We start from the raw sequence: 27,665 nt of genomic DNA, 5'->3' as shown, positions 1-27,665 counted from the left end.
TTTTTTTTTTTTTTTTTGCGCTACGCAGGCCTCTCACTGTTGTGGCCTCTCCCATTGCAGAGCGCAGGCTCCGGACACGCAGGCTCAGCGGCCATGGCTCACGGGCCCAGCTGCTCCACGGCATGTGGGATCCTCCCGGACTGGGGCACGAACCCGGTGTCCCCTGCATCGGCAGGCGGACTCTCAACCACTGCGCCACCAGGGAAGCCCAAAACATTAACACTTTTATAGCAGACCTGCCAGGACACATGTGTGTGTTGAGAGCATTATTCCAAGATGAGGGGAGTGGGCGGATGGGATTAAAGATAGATGAAAGCTGATTGATTTTGTGCTTTGTTGGACATTCACATAAGCAGGTGTGACCATGGTCAGTCCCATGAATGAGGGCACAGATCAGGATCTACTGCTTTTGGATATGACTGTGCTATTTCTCCTCCCTTCCTAAGGAAGGTATGACATCCCTGCCTTTTATATTATCTGGTCTTCCTTCAGATGACCCCAAAGAATATCTCCTCTGTCTTCATAGAGCACACACAGGCCCCCACTTGCACCAGAGAGCTCATTTGATTTGGTGTTTCTGTCTCTGGAGAGAGATTGGCCACCTTAAGACTGGTGTCTGGTAACACTTCTTCCAGTTTGGGCTGGCCCTCGCCAGTTGTTAGGACATTGGTAACTCACTCATTTCTAGACAAGCATGCTCAAAACCGGTGAACTCCATTGTGTGTTTTCATTGATTTAGTCTTCCATGTTTTACAATGCTTTTTGTTACATAGGTGCCAGTTCTAACCAAACTAAGTGAGCAGTGCATAAGCAGCTGTGCTAAGGGAGAAAGGGGCTGGGGGTCTTGTCCATGGTCCTGGAGCAGTTAGGCGCCAGGATGGCCAGGATGTGTTTGCACGTTTTTCTCACCCCAAGCCACTCTTGGCCGTGCGCTGTTTCATGAGGGATTTTCTGATGTCCTACCCTTGACCTCTGGGGCACTGGGGAGTTGGAGAACTCAGGAGGTTCTCAGGGGTTTGGAGATGGGGAAGGCCAATTCTCAGCAAGTCCTTGATGAGGTGTGACCCTACCTGGCCTGCTGCAGTCTGGGGGACCTTCTTTTCCTCCTAGAGGCCATCAGCTCATCCCTTCCGGGGAGTCGGCTGAGTCAGGTGTTTGCGGACAGCGACTTTGTTTTAAACCGAGCTCAGGGTTGCTACAGTTCTCAGGAGACCTGGTCGGGAGGGTCTTTCCTCCATCTCAGCTTCCCCATACTTTCTGCTTTTTTGCAGCCAGGCTCTGCGCCAGTCTCCCGCCCTGGCTTGGCTGTGGGACACCCAGTTGGCAGCAAGCCCCCCGTAGTGGGCAGTTCAGTAACATCTCCATCCCTTTTGGTGGCGTGATTTCCCGGAGGCAGGGGACTGATTTACTCAAGGTCAGGACAGGAGCCCTGGTGACTCAGATCTATGCTTTCCCCTTGGTCTGTAACTCTCCTTGACCTCTGGGGCCTGAGCAAAGGAATGGGGGCAGGCCTTAAAGTCCTCCTGCCCTCCATCTCCCTCCCCTGGGACCAAGGAGGCACTGGCTGCTTGTCCGGCCCCAGGAGGCTCCCAAGGGGATGATGCACGATGAAGGCTATGATCACTAAGGGTCTAGAGGCTGCTTATTTGCCTCCTGTCCCAGTGGCCACCTGGGCCACCTAGCAGTATTGACCTTTTTGGCCCAGGGACAGAAAGCCCAGGAGTGGGGATGGCCCTTGTTTGTCCTGTGTCCCGCTCAGCGGGGGCAGCGCCCTAGCCAGCACCTGGGATGAGGTCTGGAAGATCCTTTCGGGATTCTGAGGGCGGGCTATCTCCTGACCTCTGCTAAGGGGGAGGGAGAGCCCTGGGGACAGGACTCCTGGGTTTGGCCGGTTGGGTGCGTGCGTGGTTGTGTGGGCCTTTGAGCGCAGAAGTAACACCGGCCCTGGGATTCTGGGCCATAGCTACACTGGAGGAGCCCTTTGTCTAAAAAGGGCCTGAACGCTCCGACGCAGGGGGTGGGGTCGCACGGCGCCTGGGATCCGCCCCTTGGGCCCCTCCCTGACGCGGCCGCCGCCCACCCGCCGGCCCCGGGCTCCCGCACATCTGGCGGTCGCCAGCACATCTGGGCAGCCGGCGTGAAGCATGAACGGCTCGCAGGCGGACGTCACAGCCCGGGCCGCCTGGCTGAGCTCCTGTTGCAACCAGTCGGGGGTGCTGCCGGAGCCCCCCGAGGGGCCGCGCGCCGTGCAGGCGGCGGTGCTGGGCGTGCTGTCGCTGCTCGTGCTCTGCGGGCTCCTGTTCCTGGGCGCCGGCCTACTGCTTCGCGCCCAGGGTCTGACGGCGCTGCTGGCCCGAGAGCTGCGCGCGTCCCGGGAGGGAGAGCCCGGCGGCGCCAGTGGCGGCGAGGATGACTCGTAGGCGCGTCCGGCTGCGCTCGGGGGTCGCGGCCCCCCGGCGGCCCGCGGACTCCACGCCCGACTTCGAGGGAGCGGCCCCCAGCGCCAGACGGCTTCAGCGGGAAGCCCTCCGGCGATGCTGGCGCGCGCGCGCACACACAGGTGAGAGCCCGCCCAGATGAGAGCTGCAGCGCCTTGGGAGTGGGGGCGCAGGGGCTGGAAACCGTCGTATTGGCCGGGCTCTCTGCGCTCAGCCACAGACTCAGCTTTTCAGCGACTCCCGTTCCAGCTCTGGAAGCCCACGGGGTGGGCCGGCGGCTATCCCAGGGGTGCCGGGATCTGAGCGGAGGGGCTGCCCTTCCCTCCCTCTCCCGGTCGTCTCTCCAGCCCAGTGGCGCCCCGACCCACGGCCTTTTTCTAGGTCACTGTGTAACTGCGGGAGAGGGAGAAGCAGGGCGGGTCAAAGCGGAGGGAGTCTGGGGGGGCCACGGTGTGCGGGGGAGCCCTTCTTCCCTGCACCCACGCCACCCCGCTTTGCGCCAGCCCCACCTAGTGCTGAGGCCCAACTTTGTGTCATCCCACTGGGAGGCTGGGGAGAGCCACGGCCACAGGAACTCAGCCAACCCAGGCCCCCGGCTTCTGCTTCCTCCTGTCCTCTCCTTCAGGAAGCCTTTTCCCCGGAGAGAGGTTTGGGTATGATTCCTCACTGTGGCCTCCCTCTTGGGGCAGGGATGGGAGTGTGGATCGAGTTTTAGGGCAGAGCCAGGAGCCTGGATGACCCTGGGGGATGGGGAGGTGTGCTGGGGCCTCCTCCCCCCAGCCCCTGCTCAGGTGGGGGGACGTGTGTGGCCCAGAGCAAGGGGCTTTGGGGTGTGCGTGGGGGGGTAGGTGACAAGATTCCTAACAGCTGGGGGGCCTCAGGAGCACGCTGCTCCAGGAAGCTGGGACTGAGGGTTCCCAGCTGTAGGGGCTCCATCTGGCCCTCCTGCCTCTGCCTCTCCAAGGACAGGAACCATCTGGAGGGAAGGGCCTGGGTGGCCTAAAGACAAGGTAATTCTAGGCCAAGGCTGCCTTGGGCAGAGCCATAGGGTTTGGCGAGGGAAGCCTTCTGTGTCTGTCTCCTCTGTTCAGTGGTGTACCAAGGGATTCCCAGGTTTCTGTGGGTGGAGCTGTTCACCAGGGGTGCCTCTGACCTCTCTTGCCCCTCCCACTCTAAAGCCCCTCCCCTGTCTGCCAGGGCAGAGGCAGGGTCCCAGCTTCCCTCTGAGAAGGGAGTGAGTGCTGGAGAGGAGGGGCCGATGAGGGGTGAGGGGCCGGAGTGGGCAGGGTGCAGCTGTGAGGCTGAGGACGTGTGATCCCTGCACAGAGCAGCCCAGGATTTGGTGCTAATCCCGGACAGCTGTGCCACACTGGCCTTGCTGAGCTGTGGACTTCTCACCTCAGGCATGCTGATCCCACCCCCTTGGAGAGAGGGCTGGCCAGGGGTGTGTGTGTGTGTGTGTGTGTGCTTGTGACTGCTCCTGGCCTTAGGGAGGCGGGCCAGCCCGGGGACATTCCCCACCTCCCTTTGCTGTGTCCTGGGGGAGGGGCTGGAATGCCCTCTCTTTACTGTGTCCAGGTTCGCCCACCCCCTTGCCCATAAGTTCTGCTGAATTTGCTGCATTTCCATCCTTTCTCCCATCTCCATACTATGCTCTTTTCTCCGTCCCCATCTGGGACAGTCTCCAGTTCTGCTGTGAACCCTTCACTTTACAAATGGGGAAGCTCAGAGAGAAGAAAGTGACATGCTCAAGTGGATGACAGAGCCGGAACTGGACCCCGGGGCTCCTGCTTGGTTCCAAGCTCAGGGGGTGGGGTGGCATCCCTGAGTGAGAAGGACCCCTTGGGTTGCCCTCTTTGCTCTGTCCTCTCTTTCCCTGATTTCTCACCACTCTTTGAGATGCTGATGCAGAATATGGCCTCTCTTCCCAAAAGAATGAACCTTCACACCACATTTGTCATATGGTTTCCGGGACTGGAACCTCAACTCCCCCCCTCCCGCTCCGTGTCCTCCTTCCCATCCTTACTTCCAGGCAGCCTTGCTAGATACCTTCTTCCTGCTGGGAATGGCCTTCCAGGTACCTCAGCAACTCCCCAGCCAGCTGGGCTAAGCTTTCCTGGCCCGAACCTGAGGGTGTGGGTGAGCTCAGAGGGTCAGCTGGAATATATACACCTATGGAAAAAAAGTCCAAGTGGACAGAGCAGAGGGATCGGAGGTCAAGGTGATGACTTGGGTTGGCCTTTGGGTTCAAGTCTGGGTGGTGTTAGAGGCGTAGAGAGATTCGATGGAGGGACGGACCGTGCCCCCAGCATCACGGTGTCTGCTCACACCCAGGCAGGGCTGGGGGTGTCCCGGTGGGGTGAGAGAAAATGGGGTAGGCAAACGCTTTCTTCATCCAACTTCCTGCCTTCGCTATCCCTTCAGCTCAGTGCTTGGGTAGCTGGCCCGTGGCATGTGCTGGAGACCTCAGTGTTCCTGGAGAAAGATACCGAGATGTTTGCTGTGGAGCTCTGACCCTGGTCAAGGCTGTCAGACTGAGTGGGGAGGAAAATAATTTAGAAAACTGGGAAATGGGTGCTGCTGTCATGGCATTTCTCAGGCTCCGGCTGGGAGGGAGAGGTGGGGGATGGCTGTAGGTCTGAGTGCCGTGGAGTGAGGCCAGGCATCTGGTCACCAGCAAGCTCCATTAGCCTGTGCTGTCCTTGATGGAAACGCCGGGGCCACAGGTGGGTGGACATCTTGACTTAACCTTTCTCCAGCCCCTGAGTCTCACTCTGAGCTGGAAAGGTCTGTCATTCCTTGGCTCCCTTCCCAGCAAAGACAGGGGTGGCTGTCTGTTACAGATTCCCGAGCCTTGTGTGGTCTGTCTCCCAGAGAGCTCCCATTCCAGCGCACTGGCTGTACGGGGAACTCCTGCTACCTTTGATCCGTGTGCGGTGCAGACGACAGCCTGGGAGAAACCTGGATTGTCGTGAGATCTCAACTTGGGATCTTTGCACTCAGCTGCTGCCTCTGATCTGCTCTATCCAACCTCCTGAACTGCTTATGGTGTGGGTCTGGGAGGTCAGCGCTCCAGGAATGAATGGGCCCCCGGGCAACTGCTGTGTGTCCTGGGCACTGAAGAGGCCACACCCCCAGGATGCTCAGTGCCCGCAGACGCTGACCAGCCCCCTGCCTGCTGGGCCCTGTCCCATCTCTGATGCAGGGTGGCCGTGGTCTGACAGGCCAGTGACTTGTCCCTGCTGAGGGCTGTGGGTCACTGTCCCCCATTTGGAGGTCTTGGGTGCCCCAACAGTGCCCCATCACTGCCCCATCTCTTCCTGTGGCTTGTTATTAAATATGCTGGTAATGCAAGTTTGGGGTATACGGTCTATGTTTCCAGTTCCTGACTCTTGGCATTAGCAGTAGCCCCCGGGCCCCGCTCCAGTTTGGACTGTTTCTGGCAGATCCTGAAATAGCAAACCCCAGCCATGGCCCCTCTCCCCTGGTCCCTCCTCAGTGCTGGCTATTCCCTTTCCACACCCAGATCCAGAGCTTTCCAAGGGTGGGTAGGAGTGGGGCAGTGACTCTCACGCCAGCAATCGATTGCCCCCCTGTGGCCAGTGTGGGCAATAACATGTCTTCATTCAGCTGCCCTATTGACGACCGATCATAGTCTGGCCAGAGCTTGTGCGTCAAAAAAAGAGTGGATTTTGTGAGCGTGTGCACTGAATTCTACGCTGTAAACCTTCATGAACCTCAGTATCTTCATCCATAAAATGGAAGCAACAATGGCAGGAGGATCAAATATATAGTGTGCTTGTCTGTAGATGAAAGGCTGTGATCATCGTGTGATGTTGTTATTTTTTCCTCCGAACCTGGCCACTCCTAGAGAAAAGGTATAGAATCGCCCACTCCCCACCCTGCTCCTGGGAACACTTCGTTTATTCATCTTTTCCATGAGTGTTTATTGAGTGACTGCTCTGTGCCGGGCTGGCTCTGGGGCTGGGGATGAGATGAATGGGGCAGAGGCCCTGCCCTCAAGGACCTCACAGTCCAGTAAAGACTGATGCTTACAAGGCTGAAGCTAGGGGCTTCCCTGGTGGCGCAGTGGTTTGGAATCTGCCTGCCAATGCAGGGGACACGGGTTCGAGCCCTGGTCCAGGAGGATCCCACATGCCGCGGAGCAACTGGGCCCGTGATCCACAACTACTGAGCCTGCGCGTCCAGAGCCTGTGCTCCGCAACAAGAGAGGCTGCGATAGTGAGAGGCCCGCGCACTGCGATGAAGAGTGGCTTCCGCTTGCCGCAACTAGAGAAAGCCCTCGCACAGAAACGAAGACCCAACACAGCCAAAAATAAATAAAATAAAAATTAAGTTTGTTAAAAAAAAAAAAAAGACTGAAGCTAACACAGACAATGAGAAGTGCCCAGTGTGGACGGAGCCAAGAGCAGAGAGTGACTGGCTTGGCTTGTCGAGGAAGGGGTACTGAATGGGCATTCACGGAGTGAAGAAGGGGAGGAAGAACATTCGGGGCAGACGCGCAGTGGCGTGTGGGGCTGGTGGTACCCTAGAAGCAGGTAAGTAGAGCTGGGTGTGAAGGGACGGGACGGGAGACCAGAGGCGTGGTAGCCTGGACGGGAGTGGAATTTACCCTGGGGGCAGTGAGGGCTCTGGAGGGTTTTAAGCCGGGAAGTGACATGGTAAGATCTGGATCTTAGGGAATGGGGGGTAAGTCTGTGGGTGGGAGCAGGCTGGAGGTAGAGAGACAGCAAGGAGGCTGTGATCAACACCCAGCAAAAGGGCTTTCCCGGTGGCGCAGTGGTTAAGAATCTGCCTGCCAGTGCAGGGGACACAGGTTCAAGCCCTGGTCTGGTGAGATCCCACATGCCACGGAGCAACTAAGCCCGTGCGCCAGAACTACTGAGCCCGCATGCTACAACCACTGAAGCCCGCGTGCCTAGAGCCCATGCTCCGCAGCAAGAGAAGCCACTGCAATGAGAAGCCCGCGCACCACAATGAAGAGTAGTCCCTGCTTGCCGCAACTAGAGAAAGCCTGCGCGCAGCAACGAAGACCCAGTGCAGCCAAAACTAGATAAATAAAATAAATAAATTTATTTAAAAAAAATGGTGGCCTGGACTGGGGTGGAAAGAAAAGGGGACAGATCCAAGTGATGTTTGGGATTCAGGCTTTGGTCACTAGTTGGATGTGAGAGATGAAGGAGAGGGAACAGGGAGGACGAAGCCCCAGCTCTTGGACTGAATTACTGAGCGGGTGGTGATGCCTGCCACCCACTGAGGGGCCGTGTTATCAGTTACGACTTTTTTGGTCTGAATTTACAGGAAACCCAAAAGATATTTGGCTTGAGCAGAGGGGAATTTATACTGCACGTAACTGCAAAGGCTAGCGGCGGTCCTGGCCTCAGGTCTGCCCTGACTCAGGTCTGACAGTGACAGCAGGCCTGGCCTCTATGCCTCCCGTGGCTTGGTTGCTCTGTCAGCCTCTGACAGGGTGGTCTAGTGGTCAGAGCAAGGCCTTGGAATCAGGTGCCTGGATTTGAAAGCTGGTACCACATTCTCTAGCTGTGTGACCTGGGCAAGGTGCTTAACCCCGCGTGGCTCAAATCCCTCCTCTTCGGAGTGGGGAAGAGTGGGGCCGAGCTAGTACATGTTTTGTTAGGATGAAATGAGATCCCCATGTGTAGAGAGCCTGGCACAGTAAGTGTGCCTGTTATTAGTCTCAGCCTCCATGTGAAGAGGGGATGTTGGCTTCACGGCCTCTCAGATTCATATCTATCATGAAAGAGGCGGGGTTAGGGTCCCTTAGGTCCCAGGTCTCTCAGGCCAAACCCTGGGAGCAGCTGTGACTGTGTGTTACCCCGGAGGTACTGCGCTGCCAGTACGGAATGTCCTAAGCCTTGGTCACGTGCTCTACTCAGACACCCCAAACCACGAGGCCTAAAGGAGAGGGCTGTCGCCTTACCAAATCTAATCCCGTTTCAGTCCTGGGGTGAACAGAGGCTGGGCGCCCATAGACTGGCTCATGGCTGCTGCAGATGGGGACGCCGCAGGCAGAGGGGCGGTGATGCGTCCAGCTCAGGTGTGTCGGGTTGGAAGCACGCTGGGGGCGTCCAAGGTGGATAATCAGTGGATGGGGCTGGGGCTCAGCAGGGGGGCTTCCAGGCCATGGTGACTCTAGAGGCAGAAGATGGAGCTGTGGGAAGGGACCAGGTTGGGGGGAGAAGGGAGCAGGCCAAGCAGGACACCTCTTAAGGGCAGGGTGAGAGGACATGGTGGGCCGTGGAGGAGGGGCGCCCGGAGAGGTGGGAGGGAAGCCGGGGAGCCAGCTATTTGGGGAGTCGGGGAACAAAGGATTTTGGAACTGGGGCGTGTCCATGCCCCCTCCCCCCACCCCCCGCAGTTCTGGAGGGAGGGAGGGCGGAAGGCTTCTTTCTGGACCACATGGCTTCCCTGAGCTACCCCTCCCCACCACCGCCCTAAGCCTGCGTGATGGGGGAGGAGCCCCCATGCAGAAGAAAGGGGGAACGTGGTCCCTCTGGGCCGGCAAAGCCGTTGCGGGGACAGGGATGGGTTTCCATTCTATAGTCTACTCCTTTGTGTGTGTGAATGCTCTAACACACACACACAGACACACACACACACGGCTCACCTGGGCGAAACGAAACAACACAAAGCACACACACGGAAGACCTCATCCTACTCCGTGGCTACTGTGCTTCCCTTCCAAGCTGCAGTGATCCTGTGAGGCCCGCGTCCTGCCCGGAGGGCTGAGCCTCATCTCCCACACCCGGTTCCTCTGTTTACCTTGACACGGCTGGAAACTACTCCGTCTGTGAAGTCCCTGCTTCAGATGCTGCTGTGCTCTATGTCACACCTTTATTCTTTCACTCTGTGCGTTTCAACATTTTCATTTGTCCCTACTTCCTCCTTATCCCTCAGCGCCTCCCCACCCCCACTTCCTTCTCCTCCAGGTCAGACTCCGTGGTGCGTTGCCCCAATCCCATTTGCCCACTGCCTGACCTCACCCCTCGCATGGAGCCCTCCTGGCACAACCTCAGCCCTGGATGCCTGCCAAGTGCCCCCAAAGAACACCTCACCCCTGGGTGGACTGATGGCGCCGAGAATGGTCACCAGACCTGCACAGGACCCTTTGCGGCTTCGGTCAGCTGTGCTGAATTACTGCGGACCACGCCCACTCTCCACTCTGCCCCTGCTCCCACCCTACCCCTCATCTCCCATTTTCTGCTCAGATGCCCTCACCTCTTGCTTCTCACAGAAAGGAGGCACCAGGATGCTCCGCCACGCTGGGTGCTCTCTCCACCTCTGCACCTCACCCCCTTCGCTTTAGTTTTTTTAATGCTCCTTTAACCACTCCTTCTCTGCTGGCTCCAACTTCAAAACACTCAGGTTTCTTCCACCTTAAAATAACCCTCCTGCGCACCCAGGGCGCCTCCAGTTACTACCCTGTGTCTTGCTTCATCTTTAGAGTCAAACGCCTCCAAAGTTACCCCCGCTTGCCGTCCCTGCGTCCTCACCTCCCGCTCACTCCTCTCCAGCCTGGCTCCTGTCTACGGCGCTGACCGGTCACGATCCACCCCCGGATGGTTGCTTGAACCTGCTTTTCAGTTCGTGTCTCAGCTGCTCTCCTGGCCACTCAACCCGCTGCCGACCTCTCCTCTTCACAGCTGTCCCCGTGACTGCCGTGAGAGCTCGGGGGGAAGCTTGGTGCTGTGGAGGGGAGACGCTGAAACCGTGGTCTCCATTGCGATAGTGGGTCCACACTCTGGGTCTGCCACTCACTGGGTAACTGAGACCCTCTTCCTCATTAGTGAAGTGGGGGAAGGATAACACCAACTTTGGGGAACCCCCGAGGTGATGTGGATTGCAGGGAATGGGCCCCAGGTCCCTGGAGCGCCTGCCTGAGTTGAATCCAGGCTCCCTGGCGCCCAGCCACAAGCCCTTGGGGAGGTCTTGCTTTGCCTCGTCCCAGTCTCACCTCTCTCTGAAGGTCCCGTGCCAGCACCTCCTCTCTCCTCGCCCAGGGCTTGCATGCCAAGCGTCTCAGGACTGTCCGAGGCCTTCCTCTTACCTGCCCTCTTGCCCTGGGTGCCCCCCGCTCTCCTGGAGCTTAAATCGCCATCTGTATGCCATGGCTCTGAAAGCTGCAGCCCCAGCCTAACCCGGGTCCTGAACGCCGCGTTAACGCACCGGTCCGTTCTGCGATGATTTCCTCAGCAGCTCCGCTGGCAGCCACTGGGGAATACGTGGTAAATGAGACAGAGGGACCCCGCCACAGAGCCCACGTGCTGGTGGGCGGGGTTGTTTGACGGACGTGTGAACAAATGGTCATTTGCAGATGGTAACACAGCAGGGCAATGGGGCGGAGACCTGCAGGCCGACTGTAGGTGGAGGTGGTCAGGGAAAGCGTCTCCGAGGAGGCGGCATCTGTATCGAGACCTGGGCAGACGGGGATCCAGCCAGGCTGAGGGCTGGGGCACAGTGTTCCTGCCAGAGGGACAGCGGGGCAAAAGGTCCTCTTGTGGGAGTGAGATTGGCATGTCTGAGGGACTGAAACGAGGCTGGTGTGGCGGGAGCTTCATGAGCGAGAGGGAGCGCGGAAGTCAGGGAGGAAACAGCGCGGAAGTCAGGGAGGAAACCCTTTGTTCCGGGCGCAGCATCCTCGCGAGCGGACCACCTCTTCCCCAGCAGTTGTCCTCGAGTCACCCCCTCCTTCCCCTGCACAGCCACCCATCACCGAATGGGGTCCATTTTACCCCTTAGAAAGCTTTGCTCCATCTCTGGCCACCCTCCTCACCTCTCCCACAGCCCCACGTCCGTCGGTGCTTCTCAGTCCACCCCTTCTCCATGGGCACCAGAGCGGTCTTTTAAAAAGGAGTAGACTGGGCTTGCCTGGTGGCGCAGTGGTTGAGAGTCTGCCTGCTGATGCAGGGGACGCGGGTTCGTGCCCCGGTCCGGGAAGATCCCACATGCCGCAGAGCGGCTGGTCCCGTGAGCCATGGCCGCTGAGCCTGCGCGTCCGGAGCCTGTGCTCCGCAACGGGAGAGGCCACAACAGTGAGAGGCCCGCGTACCGCAAGAAAAAAAAAAAAAAGGAGTAGACTGTCGAGCCATTCCCTATTGGACGCCCCCATCGCCACCTGCCAGCGTGGGTTTTCACTGCTCCAAGGATGGAGCCCAGAATGAGGTCCCCAAGCTGCCGCCCTCTTGGGTCTCTGCTCCCTCTTCTCGTCGCCTTTGCCCGCTCTCTACCGTGTCTTCTGGGCCTTTGACCCTCCTCGTCCCGTTGCCCAGCTGGCCTCTTTCCCCTGTTCAGGCCTGGGGGTCCCTGTCAGGCATTCCCCCAGCTTGGGCTCACCCCTGGCAGTCTCCATCCGAGTGTTCAGTTACACGTCTCGTGTCCCTTCTCGGGCCACCCACCCACCCACCCGCGTGTCTCAGCCTCACCCAACAGCAAGAGCCCTTGCCCGCCTGACATCGTCACAGCCTCTGTCCTGAACCATTCAGCCCTGACCCCCTCCAGGTCTGATTCCCTTTCTGCTCCTCTTCTATTCCTCCAGCTCAGCCCTCAGCCCTGCGGGTGAAGGAGGCTGCTCCCCTGCCCCAGGCCCTGGGCTTTCTTTTAAAAGATTTATTTATTTATTTGGCTGCATCGGGTCTTAGCTGCGGCACATGGGATCTTCGATGAGGCACGTGGGAATCTATTGTTGTGGTGCACGGGCTTCTCTCTAGTTGCGACATGAGGGTTTTTCTCTCTCTAGTTGAGGCGTGCGAGCTCAGTGGTTGTGGCGCACAGGCTTAGTTGCCCCGCGGCATGTTAGTTCCTCCTCTTAGTTCCTCGACCAGGGATTGAACCCGCGTCCCCTGCGTTGGAAGGCGGATTCTTTACCACTGGACCACCAGGGCTCTTTCTTGACTCCCACTTGTTCTCACTTCTCAGATTATAACAGATGCTCTGGGGGACATCTGCACCCAAGACAGCCAGACCCTGGGTCCAGCCCCGACGCTGACCCGGATGGGACAGTTCCAGGTGACACCAAAGTCTAAGGGTGGGTTCAGGTAGCTCAGGTAGGGTGGATGGCAGGTGACTGGAGTTGCATTAAAGGGTGGTGTGATGGAAGGTCATCCATGCTTCACAGAAGGTACACAGGGGTGGGAAGGGAGAGGTAGAGGCAGCCACGCACCCAGTCTTCAGTGGTACAGAGGCATGATAGGTTTCATTCATTCATTCATTCCACTAGTGTTATAAACCACTTACTGTGCCAGGCACTGCTCTAGACCCTGAGGATGCAGCAGCGAACAAAACAGATAAAAGTCCCTGCTGCTGTGCTGTTGGCATTCTTGTGAGGTGAGGCGGATGATAACTAATACAGGTAATTTAAAACAGAGAATATCAGATGGCATATTGGGTTCCCAGAGCTGCCATAACAAAGCCACACCGTTATAGAGGCCAGGAGTCCAAAACCAAGGCGTCGGCAGGGCCATGCTCCCTCTGCGATCTGTCAGGAACTCTTCCGAGCTCACGTGGCTTGCTGGTACCCTTTGGTGTTTCTTGGCTGGTACCCGCGCAAGTCCAACCTCTGTCTTCATTGTCATGTGGCATTCTCCACGTGACACCTGTGCACCTGACTCCAAATATCTTTCTTCTAATAAAGACACCCGTCATATTGGATTAGGGGCCCACCCTATTCCAGTGTGATCTCACTTTTATTTGACCAATTACCTCTGCAATGCAAAGGTAATGCATGTGAGGTCCTGGGGCTTAGGACTTCAACACATCTGTTTTTTGGGGGTTGCAATTCATAACAAGTGGTAAGAAGGGCTGTGGAGAATAACAAAATGGTGGGTGCACAGAGAGTGCAGGGGAAAGGTTGAAGTATTTAGTGGGGTCATGGGGAAGGTGACATTTGAGTAAAGACCGGAGTGAGAAAGAGCAATAAAGGTAAGTGGGGAAAAGCCCTCTGGACAACAGAACAGCAGGAGCTGGGAGCCTGAGGAAGGAGCAAACAGTTAAGGAGAAAACAGCGAGGAGGCCCAGGGACCAGGGCCATGGTGAGAGCCAAGGTCAGGGGGTCGGGTGGGGGGATGAGTGAGAGGCTGACCTGCTTTTCCACGGAGACCCAGAACATGCACCTCTCTCGTACGTTTTCTCAGGAAACCACCAAAGAATGTGCTCCACTCAACCAGAGAGCAACCCAGCGATGATGATGCAGGGGCGTGGCAAGGGGCATGCCCCACAGGAAGGGGAGCAGTGTCTGGGGACAGAGGGATGCCTAGGGGGCCGGACTCCGGAGCTCTCAGGCTGGAGCCTCCGTTGCCTGATGCTCTTCTCCTCCAAGAATCCCCCCATGGCCAGAAAGTGGCGCAGCTTCTGCTGGAATACTGTCCCTGTCCGTGGCTGCCGCCCTCCCGTGGCCCAGATCACACTGAACTTTGCTGGAGGCTGAAGATGTATTTTAGCAAAGGATCCAGTTAGGGTTCCAAGCTGTGTAGGCGACCTGACTTAACTAACTCGGTCCCTGGTACCACTTGAGGGTCCCTAACGTTTCACCTCACTGTCCCTTCTGTGTTCCTCTTGCAGTCACTTGCCTTGTGCACGTCTGCTCCCCCAGGCTTCACGGGTCTGTGATGGAGGTGTCCATAGCCCGGGTCTCTGCTCCCTCCACGGGGACGGGGGGAGATCCTAGGGCATTTCTCTGCCAGGGTCTCTCTCCCCACAGCAGCCTGGACTCCTCACCACTATGACAGCAGCTCTTCACCCACAGTTGACAGCCCATGTGAACCCTCCTATTTGACTTTGAATCCCTTCCTTGCAAAACAACAAGCCAGCTGAGACTTCCTGGTGGTCCAGTGGCTAAGACCCCACGCTCTCAATGCCGGGGGCCCGGGTTCGATCCCTGGTCAGGGAACTAAATCCCACATGTCGCAACTAAGAGCCCACATGCCACAACTAAGAGCCCACGTGCCGCAAGTAAGTGCACATGCCACAACTAAAGATTCCGCATGCTGCAACTAAAAAAAGATCCCGCATGCCCCACGAAGATCTCACGTGCCGCAACTAAGACCCAGCGCAGCCAAATAAATAAAGATTTGAAAAAAACAACAACCCCCCGAAACAAAAGAACCCAACAACCCAGCTAAAAGTAGATTTACCTCCTTCTTGGACTGGCTGTCATGACAAGAGCTACCACGTTAGCTGGAAACTTCTCTGCCTGAGCCATCTGCTTAAATGTCAGCTCCAATAGGATAGGGATTTTTGCTGTCCCATTCACTGCACACAGAAGGCTATGAGGAAATCGATTTTTGAATGAATTAAAAATTTGAATTTAGAGTTCTTCTTTGATCACAGCGTGGGGAGGAGGGAGAAAGTATAAATGGATTCTAGCCCCTTAGTTCTCTCGAGTGAAAGATGTGTTAGCTCGCAGAAATGCGCTAGAACCCAGCTGAGGCACTTTGGAGTTCGATCATAGGACACGCTGCTGGCATGAACGGAAGCTTTAGAGAAATGACGGCAAAGCTTAAGGGGGATAGTCGGCAGACTGCTGGATATCGTCATGCTCACGTTTTGGATTTAGCAACGATGAGGTTTTGTGAGGAAATCCAGTAACTCCAAATGCTTTCAATACTGTCCGTTCTTTAGATATCACTCTTCATGGGTTTGCAAAAAAAAAAAAGCACATTTTTTTCTCCTGTGTGCAAGCTGGGTGGAGAGGACAGGGCTGTGTGATTGGCTGAAGTTTGGAACAGCGTGTTCCAGCACCTGGGAGCGAGGTCCAGAGGCTGTGGAAACGGCTGGAGCAGAAGCAGCCCCTTCAAAGGCACAGGTGGCAGGTGAATAGGAACATCGTGCTGCCTGTTTGGTCCCAAATTTGAACGTATCTTTTCATTAAAAATGTCTTTATCAGACACCAAATATTATAGGAATTGTTGGAGAAATGAATTAAAAGTAGAAACTATAGTTTGTCCTTTGTCACTTGGGAGAAATGATGAATATTTCAAAACCATTGGGTAGAAAGCAAGGCTGATGCCCCCCCTCCCCTCCCCCGGTGGCTAAGGCGGTGTTTCTTAAAGTGGGTTCCATGATCCTCCAGCCTCAAGGGACTTTAATGGGTGTTGCTTGAAAATAGGGTTCTGTGGTCTAATAAATTAGGGGATTATTGCGTTCCGCAAAGTGAAAATTGTTTCTTTATTGCAGTTCCTGTAAGAGGCATTGCTATGCTAATATTATGATGACTCTAAGAGAAGCACAGAGCACTTCCCAGCAGATTTGACCAAAGAATTGATTTTCCCCCTCCTCCTCTTTTTTTTTTTTTTTAAAGGAGCCTCCCATGGGACCACCATTCCAACCAACATCCTTTGGGGAAACATTGAAAACCTTCCCTTTGGAAGAGAAGAAGAACTTTGGAAAAAAAGCATAAATCATGGCTCTTCGGATCGTGCATTTCCTTTAGTCAGAACAACAGTATAAAATTAATTTTATTTCCAAGGACTGTAATGCCACATTACTAAATTTAAATTCACTTCTTTTTCCAAAGAGAGTTTTAAAAAAAACACATTTCGGAACTACTACTTATGTGAAACAAATCTCTGCATGGAGCAATGGCCAAATATGTACAAGAATTTTATACAGGATGCAAATGTGATTCAAGAATTTCAGTGTGCCGCAACTATTTTACCCAGAGTTCCCCGTGCTCTGAGGCTCCTGCGACACAATAGATCTTGGCTGGTTTCCCTTTAGCGTGATTGTCACGAAGGAAGCCCAGTCCTTGAACAGCTATTTTGTTTGCTTTGGTTTGACCAATCTCTACTGCCAGCAACCTTGTTGGCTAAAATGAACTGGCCCAGAGAGTAGGCTTGGTGGCCTGGGCTGTTGGCTGGAGTGGGGACCGGGGGCCAAGGCTCGGAAGCTCGAAGGCCTGATGGGCTGGCTCTGTGGGGAAGTTGGCTGCATTGATTGAGAGATGTTTTGTTAGATGAATCTGAGCTTACCTGGGTATGGTTTTTTTTTTTTTTTTTGTGGTACGCGGGCTTCTCACTGTTGTGGCCTCTCCCGTTGCGGAGCACAGGCTCCGGACGCGCAGGCTCAGCGGCCATGGCTCACGGGCCCAGGAGCTCCGAGGCATGTGGGATCTTCCCGGACCGGGGCACGAACCCGCGTCCCCTGCATCGGCAGGCGGGCCGCCAGCCACTGCGCCACCAGGGAAGCCCCTGGGTATGTTTTTACCATGTTATACGTTCTGAACTTTAATTTCTGAGTGTAACTCTGGCTGCTGTGGTTACGGCTGGTGGTTGTCGTGTTGATTGTGTGGCTGGATTTAAAATAGTGGAAATTGAGAGATTCTTAATGAAAGAAGGGGCAAAGACCACGGTAAAGGGGCCTGTGGGATGGGGGGATTGTTGTGAGTTTCTTTCAAAACCATCTACCATAGCTACCAAATATGCTATCGGGTGACCAAATACAGTGCCCACGAGGGCTAGGTGGGAAACGTAGGGTGACCCTCTAAGGGACCTGAGATGGCTGTTGCATGAGGGATTCAGGCCTGATGGTGTCAGATCTTCTGATTGTTCAAGAGGAGATGGAAATCCAGATTTTTATGTGAATTCTACTGATTTTAAAATGTAGGATCCATTAAAAAATGGTGTGAGCCAATCCTAACTTCCACCTGCGGCCAGTGCTGGCCCATGGGTTGCCAGTTTATGACCACTGGTGACTGACAGATCTCTGTCTCCAGCTTTAATTCTCTCTTGAGCACCAGAGCCACATACAGAGCTACCTACTAGATGCCCATACACCTGGATGTCCCAAGGCATCTCAATTTCTGCTTGTCCAAAGTTGACCTTGCCATCTCTTCCACCCTGTTCATCCTGGGTCCCTGTTCTCAGTGATGATACAGCAAGCCTCCCATCACCCAGGTCACCCTGGGAGTCCTCCTGGCATCCACCTCTAGCATCTGTGCCCTCCTCTCCATGTCCTTGCCACTGTCTTCAGGCCCTTACCTGGACCATTTCCATAGCCTCCTAACCGATGTCCCTGCCTCCAAATCTTCCTTCCAGGCCTTCCTCTGGATCTGCACTCCCAGGACTGTAGCCACTAGTTACCTGTGGCTACAATTGAATTAATTTAAATGAAGTAGAATTTACAACTTCAGTTCTTTAGTCTTAGTAGCCACATGTGGCTAGTGGCTCCCATATGGGGCAGTGCAGATACAGACTATTTCTATCGCTGCAGAAAATTCTATTGGCCAGCATTGCCTTGTAATCACGTTACTGCCTATAATTTCCCTGATTGTCCATTTCCCTCTGGATAAAGTCCAGTCTCCTTAACCTAGTTTATGCCTCCACCCCGTCTAGGTACACCTGTCCAGCTGCATCCCCCATCTTGTCCCCACATTCACCCTCCGCTCCAGCCACCCCAGCTCCCTGTAGCTCCCTGCCTGTGTCGACATCTATCTGCCTTCATGCCTGGGCGCCCTTGGTCCTGCAGCCTGGAGCCACTTGTTTACCTGCATAATCCCAGACTCAGCTCAAACACACCTCTTGTTTGGGGTTCTGTAGTGCCCACCCCAGGAACCCACATCTGCCAGGTCACGCTCACAAGAGCACAGCTGTACTGCAGCACTCAGCACTCTGGGGACAGTTTGTCTGTCTGTCTCTCTGTGAGTCCGGCTGTGCTACCTTCCTATCTGCACTCCCCACGTCTAGCCCAGTAGTAGGGGTGGTGATTGGGGGTGGGGTCAGAAGAGACTGGGGAACACAGTCCTGAGAAGCACCTGGAGTTAGCAGGAAGCTTTCACCTGCAAGGACACACCTCACTCACACTGGGCTAAGCAGTGAAGGGAGCTTTTCCGCTCCACCAACTGGTCAGTGTAGAGGAAGGATGGACTTCAGCGCTGGTTTGATGTGGGCTCAGTCTGTCAAGGCCTGGGGAGTCAGTGGTCTCTCTCCAGGCAGATGTGGTGCAGCATCCACCTGCGACTGGCGCCCTCGTGTGGCCCAAGAGGGCACAGCAGCTCCCTGGGCTGTGGCTTCCCGTCCAGGTCCTGGCAGAGAGGGAGGATGGGTTTGGGAGGCTCTCTTAGGAGGACAAGGAAGCCACTTTCCAAGGAGCCCCACGGCAAAACTCTCCTTGCCCCATGTTCCCCTTACCATGTTCCCCCGACCCCCCGTACCCCCTAACTTATGCAGTGGTGGGAATGAGGGAGGGCTGTCTGTCTCAGCTTAAAACCCCTTGTCTAAGCTCCCAAGACACCCTGAAAGTGTGCTAGGGAAGTTGAAAGAACCCTCATTTCTTCCCAGGGAAGCTCTGAACCAAAGAAGGTAATCCAGGCCAGAGCCCTTCTCTTCTGATTCCATTAGGCCTTGGGGGACCAGGAAGAAATGAAGGATTCTGGACGGATTAATGGGGACCCGATGACCTCTGGAGCAGGACAGGCACCTGGAAAACGTGGGAATGCTCTTCCTCTGAATCTCATTTGTCTAAACTTCTGGTCCCTGGGAGATGCTCCCGTGCCCCTCTAGGCTGGAGCTTCCTGCAAAGGCACTGGTGGGTGTCTAGCTCCCTCTAATGGGAATCATGAAAAGGAGCCCAATGGGAGGATTCCAGTCAATGTCGGGCTGGACTGCACCCCACTTCCTCCAAGCCATCCCCCACCCCCCAGGGCTTGCAGGGATAGGCAGCCAGGTACTGATTCCTCTCCCCACCCCACTGAGGCGGGAGACACTCTTTAAGGCTGCAGGACCTAGAACTGCGGCTTTAGGAAGGAAGGTGCAGGGGGGAGGATCCTGCGGGAAGAGGCAGATGCTAGACGGAGAGGGAGGGAGGGAGAGGGAGAGGGAGGGAGAGGTGGGAGGGGGGTACACTGTGTAGGGAAGTCCCTTCCTTGGAAAGGCCCTCGTCTTTAGGTACATTCCTTAGTGAGCCACAAGGGAAAGTCCAAGTCAGTTGGAGAGTTACCCATTTTCTCTCGGAAGAGGTAATTCCCTTTTATGTAAATGTTTCAGTAAAGAAATTTGCCTATGGAGTAAATGTGCCTTTGGGGGAGATTTAAGGGACACGGTGGCAAAGGGAGCCAGTGTCACCCCATCTCCTTCTACTTTGCAGCAGAGAGGACGTCAGCTTACATCAGGTCAGGAAGCCCACAGGGCGATTGATGGCTCTAGAGATGACACAGCAATAGCAGGAAAAATAAATCAGGGGACACGTGCTGGGGAGATGAGAGACCCTACCTCCTGCAGGTGCCTGAGAAGAGGGGCATGGGTCCAGCAAACTCCTTCCTTGTCATCTGTGCCGGGTACGGTGCCCTGGATCTCAGCATCCATTCCCTCTTCTTTCAATGCGCCCTTTGCACTGTGGAGGCCAGAAAGCCAGAAACCGCCCTTCTCAGACTCCCTTCAGCTAGAGTGCATTAGGTAGAGCCAAAGAGATGCACCTGTGCAGGATTTGGAAGGCGGGGGTGCCGTGGGGGCCATTGCTGAAGCAATTCCCGCTCTGTGGGTGGTGACTTGGTGGTATGTTGGTGTGTCCTTGAACTCAACAATTCCACTGGAAGCCTCCAGCTTCCTGCCTCCACCCATGCTTTTATGAGCATCTAATTCCCTGAATCCCACCCCCTTTTCTTAACCTAGATTGGCTTGTTTCCTACACTGCTGATACAGTAAGTATTCAGAGGAGGCTGGTTTGAATGGAAAACAATGCTGAATCCGCTCTAACAGATCTTTGGCTCTAAAAGAGAGAGGGCCACCCCAGACTGGGGGATAGGAGTGGGGAGGGGCCCTCAGAGGGACAGCGTTGGCCAGGAGTCCTGTTTCTCAGAAGCCAGTGGGATGTGGGGCAGTGGGTATAGGTGGGGGTGAGGCAGACGCTTGTGAGAGGACCAGCTAAATGGTGACATTGCCAAGTTTACCCCTGGACCTTAGGACCCCCCTTCTTTCCTTCCCTCCCCCTTCCCGGGCATCCAGTAAGGATGGACTTTTGGTGTAACACAATGGCCCAGGTGCTCCCTCTTCCTCTCTTAGCCACTGCTGCTCTCTGGAAAGACCTGGTGAGCCCACCTGCCGACACTGAGGCATAAGGAGGGTCAGGCCTATAGCACAGTCCCCATGGCGGCTGGGGCTGGGCGGGGGGGGCTTGTTTTAGAATAAAGTCACTTCAAGATCAAAGACTAAAGCTCTCCAGGGGAATTCTGGGCATCAGCTATGGGAAGGGGAGTTATTTTTTGACATTAGAACACTCTGGAAGCATACAGATAAGTCGACTGAAGAGATACCCTCAGGTGTTATGGGACGAGGCAGCTTAAAATATGGCCCCCAGTTCTTTGACACTCCTGCCGTTGACGTGGGATCTATGTCCCCTCCCTAAAACTGGGTAGGCTTGGGAACACTTCACCAACAGGCACAGTGGACGCAATGCCATATGATATCTAAGGTTAGGTCATAAAAACCAGGCAGTGCTGGCCTGGGCCTCTGGGAACGCTGCTTTCCCGATGACCCTCTCCGGACACTTCCTCTCGGGCCCCAGCTCTCCTGCTGTGAACAGCCACGTGGAGAGGCCTGCGTGGATCCTCCAGCTGACAGTGGCAGCCCAGGTCAGCTTTTGAATCGTCTGGTCCAGACACGTGAAGAAAGAAGCTGGAGTGAGGATGATTCTAGCCCCGGACGTCCATCTGAGTCACCCTCGGCCCCTCGGGTCCTCCGCACTGAGGCCGCAGCCTCCACCCCCAACACACCCTGTCCCAGCGCCCTGACCCCTGGACTCTGTAAGCACAATAAACCGGGTGCTATTTATGCTACTAAGTTGAAACGTTGCGGCAGCTGACTGCAGCCTGGGTCACTGCCCACAAGAGGGCCCTTCTCCCGTGGGGTCCCCGCCACGCCCCGCACTCAGTGGGTTTTTGGGGGAACCAGGCCTCAGTAGGGCTGCGAAGCCCCACGGTGCTTGGTGAGCCCTGCCGACCGACGGTCACAACCTGTCACGCAGACCTGGGGGATCTGAGCTCAGACGCCAGGCAGGCTTACCAAGGCATTTCCTGCAGACACGGATCTCTCCCGCTCAGAGAACAGCGTGTCTGCCTTTAGTTCAGTGGTGAACAATTCTCATTTCTGTCAGGGCAGCAAAGACTCTGGAGCAGGCAGACCTGGATTTGAGACTGGCTCCCCCTCTCAGTGCCTCTGAGCCCTTGTGCAGGTTTGGTCATGTCTCTGAGCCTCAGTTTCCCCATCTGCCAAACAGGGACAGCGTGTAGGTCCTTGCAAGGTTGCTGTGAGGATGAGGTAATGCGTGAAAAGCCTCAGTGGGAACAGCCATCCTTCTCCTTGGGAACCAGCCTCAGGGAGACTGCTTGGTTGAACCCAGCACCCAGGGATAAAAGACGGTGGCTTTTCACCCGAGTTCCCGGGTTCCCTGGGGTATTAGTTGGGCTATCCATTCTCCATGCATCAGAGACTCAAAATGTCAGTGACTTAAGCAGATGGAGCTTGGTTTTCTGTCCCGAACCGTCCTGGTAGGAACATCGAGGACCAGCATAGCAGCTGCACAGCATCAGGTCTCAGGCTTTTTCTGTCTTGCTGCTCTACACGCTGACAGGCGAGCTCCATCCACGCTGACTTGCCAACCCCACGTCTGGCTTCCAGCCAGCGGGAGGGAACGAGACAGAGAGAGGGTGTCTCCCCAAAGTGGAGGCTGGACTCATGACCTCCACTCACATCCTGTTGGCCGTCCTATTGCATGACCACGGCCAGCTGCCCGGGGTGCTGGGAAACACCAGGGTGCCCGTGTGCCCGGTGACAAATCAGGGCTCCACTGCTTCTGCAGAAGGGGAGAGCAGACCTGGGGGGGCGAAGGAAGTGTCCGCCGCACTAGGCAAGGGGGCGTGGCCGCACTAGGCAAGGGGGCGTGGTGCCGACCCCAACCAGCCTTCTGCCCACCTTTCCAACCGGCTCAGCTGTTGAGGGCATTGAGCCGGGAGCGGCACTGCGGACACGGGAAGACTAGACCCTGCTCTCGGGGAACACGGTTTTTCACAAACCGAAGCCCGTGGAGGATGTTTAGGGCACGGCTTTGAAGGGCTGAGCCATCCATCCGGGCCTGGGGCTCCGAGTTCTGGCCAGTCTGTCCTTGGACCATGCTGGTCTCTCTCTTGGATAACTCTCCCTCCCTGAGTGTGGCTCAGTGCGGTGCCCTTGACGTTGGCCAAGAGTCACACGAAATACACTTTCCTTTTGCTGCAAAAATAGTATTTCAGGACGTAGTCAGTGGATCACATCACTCAGCGTTCCCTGTACCAAGGACCATGTGAGCAACTTTCACTTGAGTTTATTATAAGGGAAAATCTCTGTTCCCACTGAGAAAGGAGGCTGCTTCCTGCAGATAGTAACAGACCAGCTTTCCTCTTCCGCCCTGGCTGCCCGGACGCTTAATCACAGCATCTGTGGCCACTCGGTCAGCCTTGTATAATCTCTGTTTCCTGCAGGCCCAGCGTTTTAGTTCTCTGTGTTGATCTTACTGCTACGTCTTTAATACACGTCTTTAAGAATGCCTTCTGCATTCTCTCTAGAAAGAAGCAGGCTATCATTAATGATAAAATAGAAAAATAGGGCCCCTTGATTGGGAAGAAAACAAAGGTGGTGGGACCATGGAGGGTAGTCCCATTGCTGTACTTGGGTGTTAATGTTGACTCGATTTTCCCAGCAGCTGGGGCAGAAAGACGTTGGTTACAAGGCTGTCCTCAGAAAGAAGGAAACAGAGCAGTGTTGTGAGAGAGGCAAAGCAGGGAGCAGTTAGCTGATGGGAGAGGCTCCTGTAATGGTTCAGGGTGTGGGCAGGAACCTGGCTACTGATCTCAGCTCCATCACTCAGAAGCTGTGTGACCCTTGGCAAATCACTTAACCTCTCTGTGCATCAGTATAATAACAATAACAGCTGGCTTCTGGTTGCATTGCTTCGATCTCTGCTTCTGCCTTCATATCACCTTCTCCTTCTCTATGTATCCATGCCTCCTTTTCCGAAACTTTAAAAAACATTTTTTTCATTTAATTTTTATTTTTGCACCACGCAGTATGCGGGATCTTAGTTCCCCAACCAGGGATCGAACCTGCGCCCCCTGCAGTGGAAGCACAGAGTTTTAACCACCTGACCGCTATGGAAGGCCCTTCTCTTCTGTATCTTATCAGGACAGTTGTCGTCGGCTTTAGAGTCCACCTGGATAATCCAGGATGATCTCACTTTAAGATCCTTAATTATATCTGCAAAGACACTTTTGCCAAATAAGGTCACATTCACAGATTCGCATGTCTTTTGGGGGCCACCATTCAATCTACCACAAGGACTAAAGTTTGGATCTAAGCAATGCATCTTTTGTGGTGAGAACAGTCCTTAGTGAGTAGATGGGTGGGGGGGATTTTTTGGGTGGCAAGAAAGGGCTCAGTGGGCTCCTAATAGCTCCACCTCATAGAGGCAGCTTTCCAGGGAGCTGCCCTGGCTCCTATGGGCGGGCTTGGGCTTCTTGTCCTGCATCTCTTGTGGCCCCTCAGGGCCCAGTGGGTGCTGTGCACACACTGCTTTGGGCTGGTTAACTCCCACCTCCTCTGGTGGGGTGGGTGGGCGGGCGGGAGGGTCAGCCACATGACTCCTGGCCCTGCACAGACTCACTGACAGAGACAGACCCGAAGGGGCAATCCTTTCTCGCTCTGCTCGCCCCTCCCAGCACAGGCCTATGCCGCCAGCTCACTGGTCAGCTTCAGTTGCTCCCTGCTCCGAGCACCTAGCACACAGCTGCAACTCTGATGGGGCACTCTCCTGCTCAAACACCTGCCATGGCTCCCCACTCCTCCTGAGTCAAGTCTAGACCCACTCCAGGCCTGCCACTATGGCAAACCAAACTACCTGTCCCGCCTGAGAATCCAGGATTCTTTTTCTAAAATCCATCTTTTTCTTGCTGTTCCCTAAACCTACCCCTGGATCCTCTCCCTCTGGGCTTTTCCTGACCCTGTTCCCTCCTTCTGGAATGAGTCTCTTCCTTCCAGCAGCCAACCTCTAGTGCTCTTAAAGGCCCAGCTCTATGCCTCTTCCTCCTGGCAGCCCTCCAGATTTTCCAAGGTAGAGGTGATCATTTTGTATTCCTCCTTCCCTCTTATGGCAGCTCCCACTCCCCATCTTGTCCTGTTGTTGTTTATGGTCAGAACTCATTTCTGAAAGGGTCATCTCTTTGCTGGAAGGAGCCATGCCTAGCTCACTTTTGGATTCCCAGCACCTCACACGACGTTTAGCTCATAGTAAGTGCTTACTAACTATTTTTCAAATGAGTGAAACACCCATTGTAGTTCTTTCACATTAAGCTTCGGTAGCTCAAGGGGCAGAGTTCTCAGGGTAGAGCTGCATGCAGCTTCCTGGCCTCGGGGCTTGGTTTTATTCTCTGGGTGGCTGGTGTGGGGGTCAGAAACTGAAATTTCCCTGGGGGCCTCCCTCCAGGGTTGTTTCACTGTGGTTCATTGTGGGTACAACTGGGTGATAATAGAGTTGGTTTCAAACATTGGGAAGTTTGTCTAAAAGAATTAATACGTTTTAAATAAAATATTTCATATCTATAAAAAATTATAGACAAAGTTTAACAAATAGTAAAATGAACATCCATGTACCCACCCCCATCCTAAGGAAAAGAATGTTGCCAGTATTGTGAGTGATACCCCCTTACATGCATCCCCCAGTAAGGTCTCTGTTTCAAGTCTACCTAAGTCCAGAATCAGGGACAATCTAACAGTGCTCAGGGACTGTATGAAGCTGTCTGTCAGAGCATCAGATTGCAGAACTCTTAAAGTCACCTGTGTTCATATAAAAAGGGCTTGGGACCACCCCCCCACCCCCCCGCAAAGAAACAATAACGTTTTAGGGACACAGTTCTACAGGGAGCCGACTTCTGATTGGCAACTAGATGAAGCAGGTGTGCAGTCATCATTACAGTACTCAACCCACGTGGTGGGAGGTGGGAGGTGCCTGACGTCCTAATAGGATCTTTTTTTTGCAGTTAGTCCCTCTGGGTCCCTACCAGGAGGGGGCGCCCACCTCGGCGGCACTTAAGCCTCTGCAATGCATGTTTCTGCCCCTAGATGGCGCCAGAGGACTGTGCCTCTTCCCACCTGCGCGGGCCATTTTGGGGAGAAGAGGCATTTTGTATTTTGGAGATGATGGAAGAGAGAAACCCTTTAAACCGAGAAGCGAAACTCTGGCCAACACTTAAAACAGGCAGTTAGTTGCTAACTCCAGCAGCCTGCTCCTCTGAGCATGAACTCTGGTTCACCATAGTGTCTGCAGGACTTTGGGCCAATGCATAGGTGAATGTAATTAACAGAGCCCAGCTTTGAGGGCTTTTGGGACAACTAAATGATTTTATTACACATAAAGTGCACTGGAACATTGGCACATAGTAAGTGCTCAATAAAATTCGCTGTTCTTTTCCTTTTCAATTTGTATTGCAGGGACTTGTCACGTGACCGAAGGGCAAGGAACCCAGTATACTGTTTGCCTCTGCACCCCAAGTGCCTGGCACAGAGCAGGTGCTTAGTAAACCATTTCTGTCCCCCCCTGCCCCCATCTCATGGAGGAGGGAGACGCTGTGTTCCACGTGGCTTCAGAGAAGTCCAGGCAGGGACTAACAGGGAGGTGAATGGTGTCTGGCTAAGCTGTCCAAGCATGGGCTGGGCTTCCTGGTGAGAGGGTGAGCTCCTGAGCCCTGGAGATATGAAAGCTGAGGGCACCTGCTACACAGGATGCAGCAGAGGGGACCCTGGTTGAAGGCTGGACTTGGTGGCCCTGCCTGGTGGTCACGTTTCTAAGTGAAATGCAAATTAAGTATTGCTGAAGCCCTCACCTCCCTGAGGTTGTAAGAGAGACAGGAAGGGCTGGGGAGGCCTGAGGGCAACAGGAGAAGCTCCCTCGTCAAGGGTGGGAGGGGTGAGGGAGAGGGGAGAGAAGGGAGGGCCAGGGCCAGGTTTTTATACTCCCCACAGCATCTAGAACGTAGTGGTTGCTCCATAATTGTTTATTAAATGAATGAATGAAAAGTGTTACATGTGGGGTCAGCACAGAGAAGGGGCACCTCACTCGGCCTCACCGAGAAGGCACCTGGGAGCCAGGTCTGCAAAGGCCAGCAGGCAGGAGTCAGCTCACAAAGGGCCTCGTACTATGCCAGGCATTACCCTGAGTGGTCGGGGTGGGATGTGCCTCTGTTCCAATCTATCTGTCTGACCCTGGGCGGATAATTTAACCTCTCTGACCCTCAGTCTCCACCTCCTACTATGATAGGAATAATATAGAATATAGTATAGCATAGAGGACATGGTACAGTATAGGGCATAGTAATGATAGTATAGGGTGTATTTGGTGTCTGGGCTGGCAAGAGGATGGAGGTCTGTGTACGAGGTGTCTGGCAAGAGAGGGGGGAGGGAGACAGTGGATGGAGCAGGCTCAGGGCCAGTCGCACCAGCCTGGAGGGCTGCTGTGGGGTCCCTTCAGAGAGAGGGGTTCAGGGGATTGGCACCAGGGGATGAAGGAGCCTCGTTTTTTTTTTTTTTTTTTTTTGGCCGCGTTGGGTTTTTGTTGCTGCGCGCGGGCTTTTCTCTAGTTGCGGCGAGCGGGGGCTACTCTTGGTTGCGGTGCAGGGGCTTCTCATTGCGGGGGCTTCTTTTGTTGCGGAGCCTGGGCTCTAGGCGTGTGGGCTTTAGTAGTTGCGGCACGCCGGCTCAGTAGTTATGGCACACGGGCTCTAGAGCGCAGGCTCAGTAGTTGTGGCTCACGGGCTTAGTTGTTCCGCGGCACGTGGGATCTTCCCGGACCAGGGATCGTACCCGTGTTCCCTGCATCGGCAGGCGGATTCTTAACCACTGCACCAGCAGGGAAGCCTGGAGCCTCATTTTTTTGAAGGCCTCTGAGGTTCTGGGCCTAAACAGTGTGACCTTGAGGCCTGGGGAGTGTGATGGTTAGAGAGGGAAGCGTTGCCTCCCGCCCCCAATTATTCATCCTCAGCACCCTGCCGCAGACCCACGTAAGGCTCTGAGGTCTGAGACTCAGCGGCCCACGGGTGGGGGACGGAGAGCTCTCCAGAGCAGCGTTCTCATGGATGACACTGGCCACTGAGGCAGGGTGCCTTTACATGTGCCTGTCTGTGGGGAAGGCAGCATCCCTGGGGGCCCTGGAAGTACCTTGGGGGCCACATGGGTG

The 27,665-nt window shown here is 55.0% G+C and overlaps 2 protein-coding genes across 2 annotated transcripts in view; both read left to right on the top strand.

The window, feature by feature from the left end:
- Positions 1-27,665, top strand: part of ATG101 (autophagy related 101) — a 51,979-nt gene that overhangs the window by 6,667 nt on the left and 17,647 nt on the right. The gene's annotated exons all lie outside the window — the stretch shown is intronic.
- On the top strand, positions 475-7,154 carry SMIM41 (small integral membrane protein 41). Its single transcript, XM_073788603.1, has 2 exons — positions 475-2,560; positions 5,282-7,154. The coding sequence occupies exon 1, from the start codon at positions 2,145-2,147 to the stop codon at positions 2,418-2,420; it is 276 nt and encodes a 91-aa protein (XP_073644704.1). The 5' UTR covers positions 475-2,144; the 3' UTR covers positions 2,421-2,560; positions 5,282-7,154.

The sequence above is a fragment of the Tursiops truncatus genome, chromosome 11, assembly GCF_011762595.2.
Source record: "Tursiops truncatus isolate mTurTru1 chromosome 11, mTurTru1.mat.Y, whole genome shotgun sequence".
Lineage (NCBI taxonomy): Eukaryota > Metazoa > Chordata > Mammalia > Artiodactyla > Delphinidae > Tursiops > Tursiops truncatus.
The sequence above is the reverse complement of the archived record's forward strand: the minus strand, read 5'-3'. Positions and strand labels throughout refer to the sequence as shown.

Bases quoted from the DNA above. Each gene is read 5' to 3' on its own strand.
- SMIM41 (XM_073788603.1), top strand. From the start codon at position 2,145: ATGAACGGCTCGCAGGCGGACGTCACAGCCCGGGCCGCCTGGCTGAGC.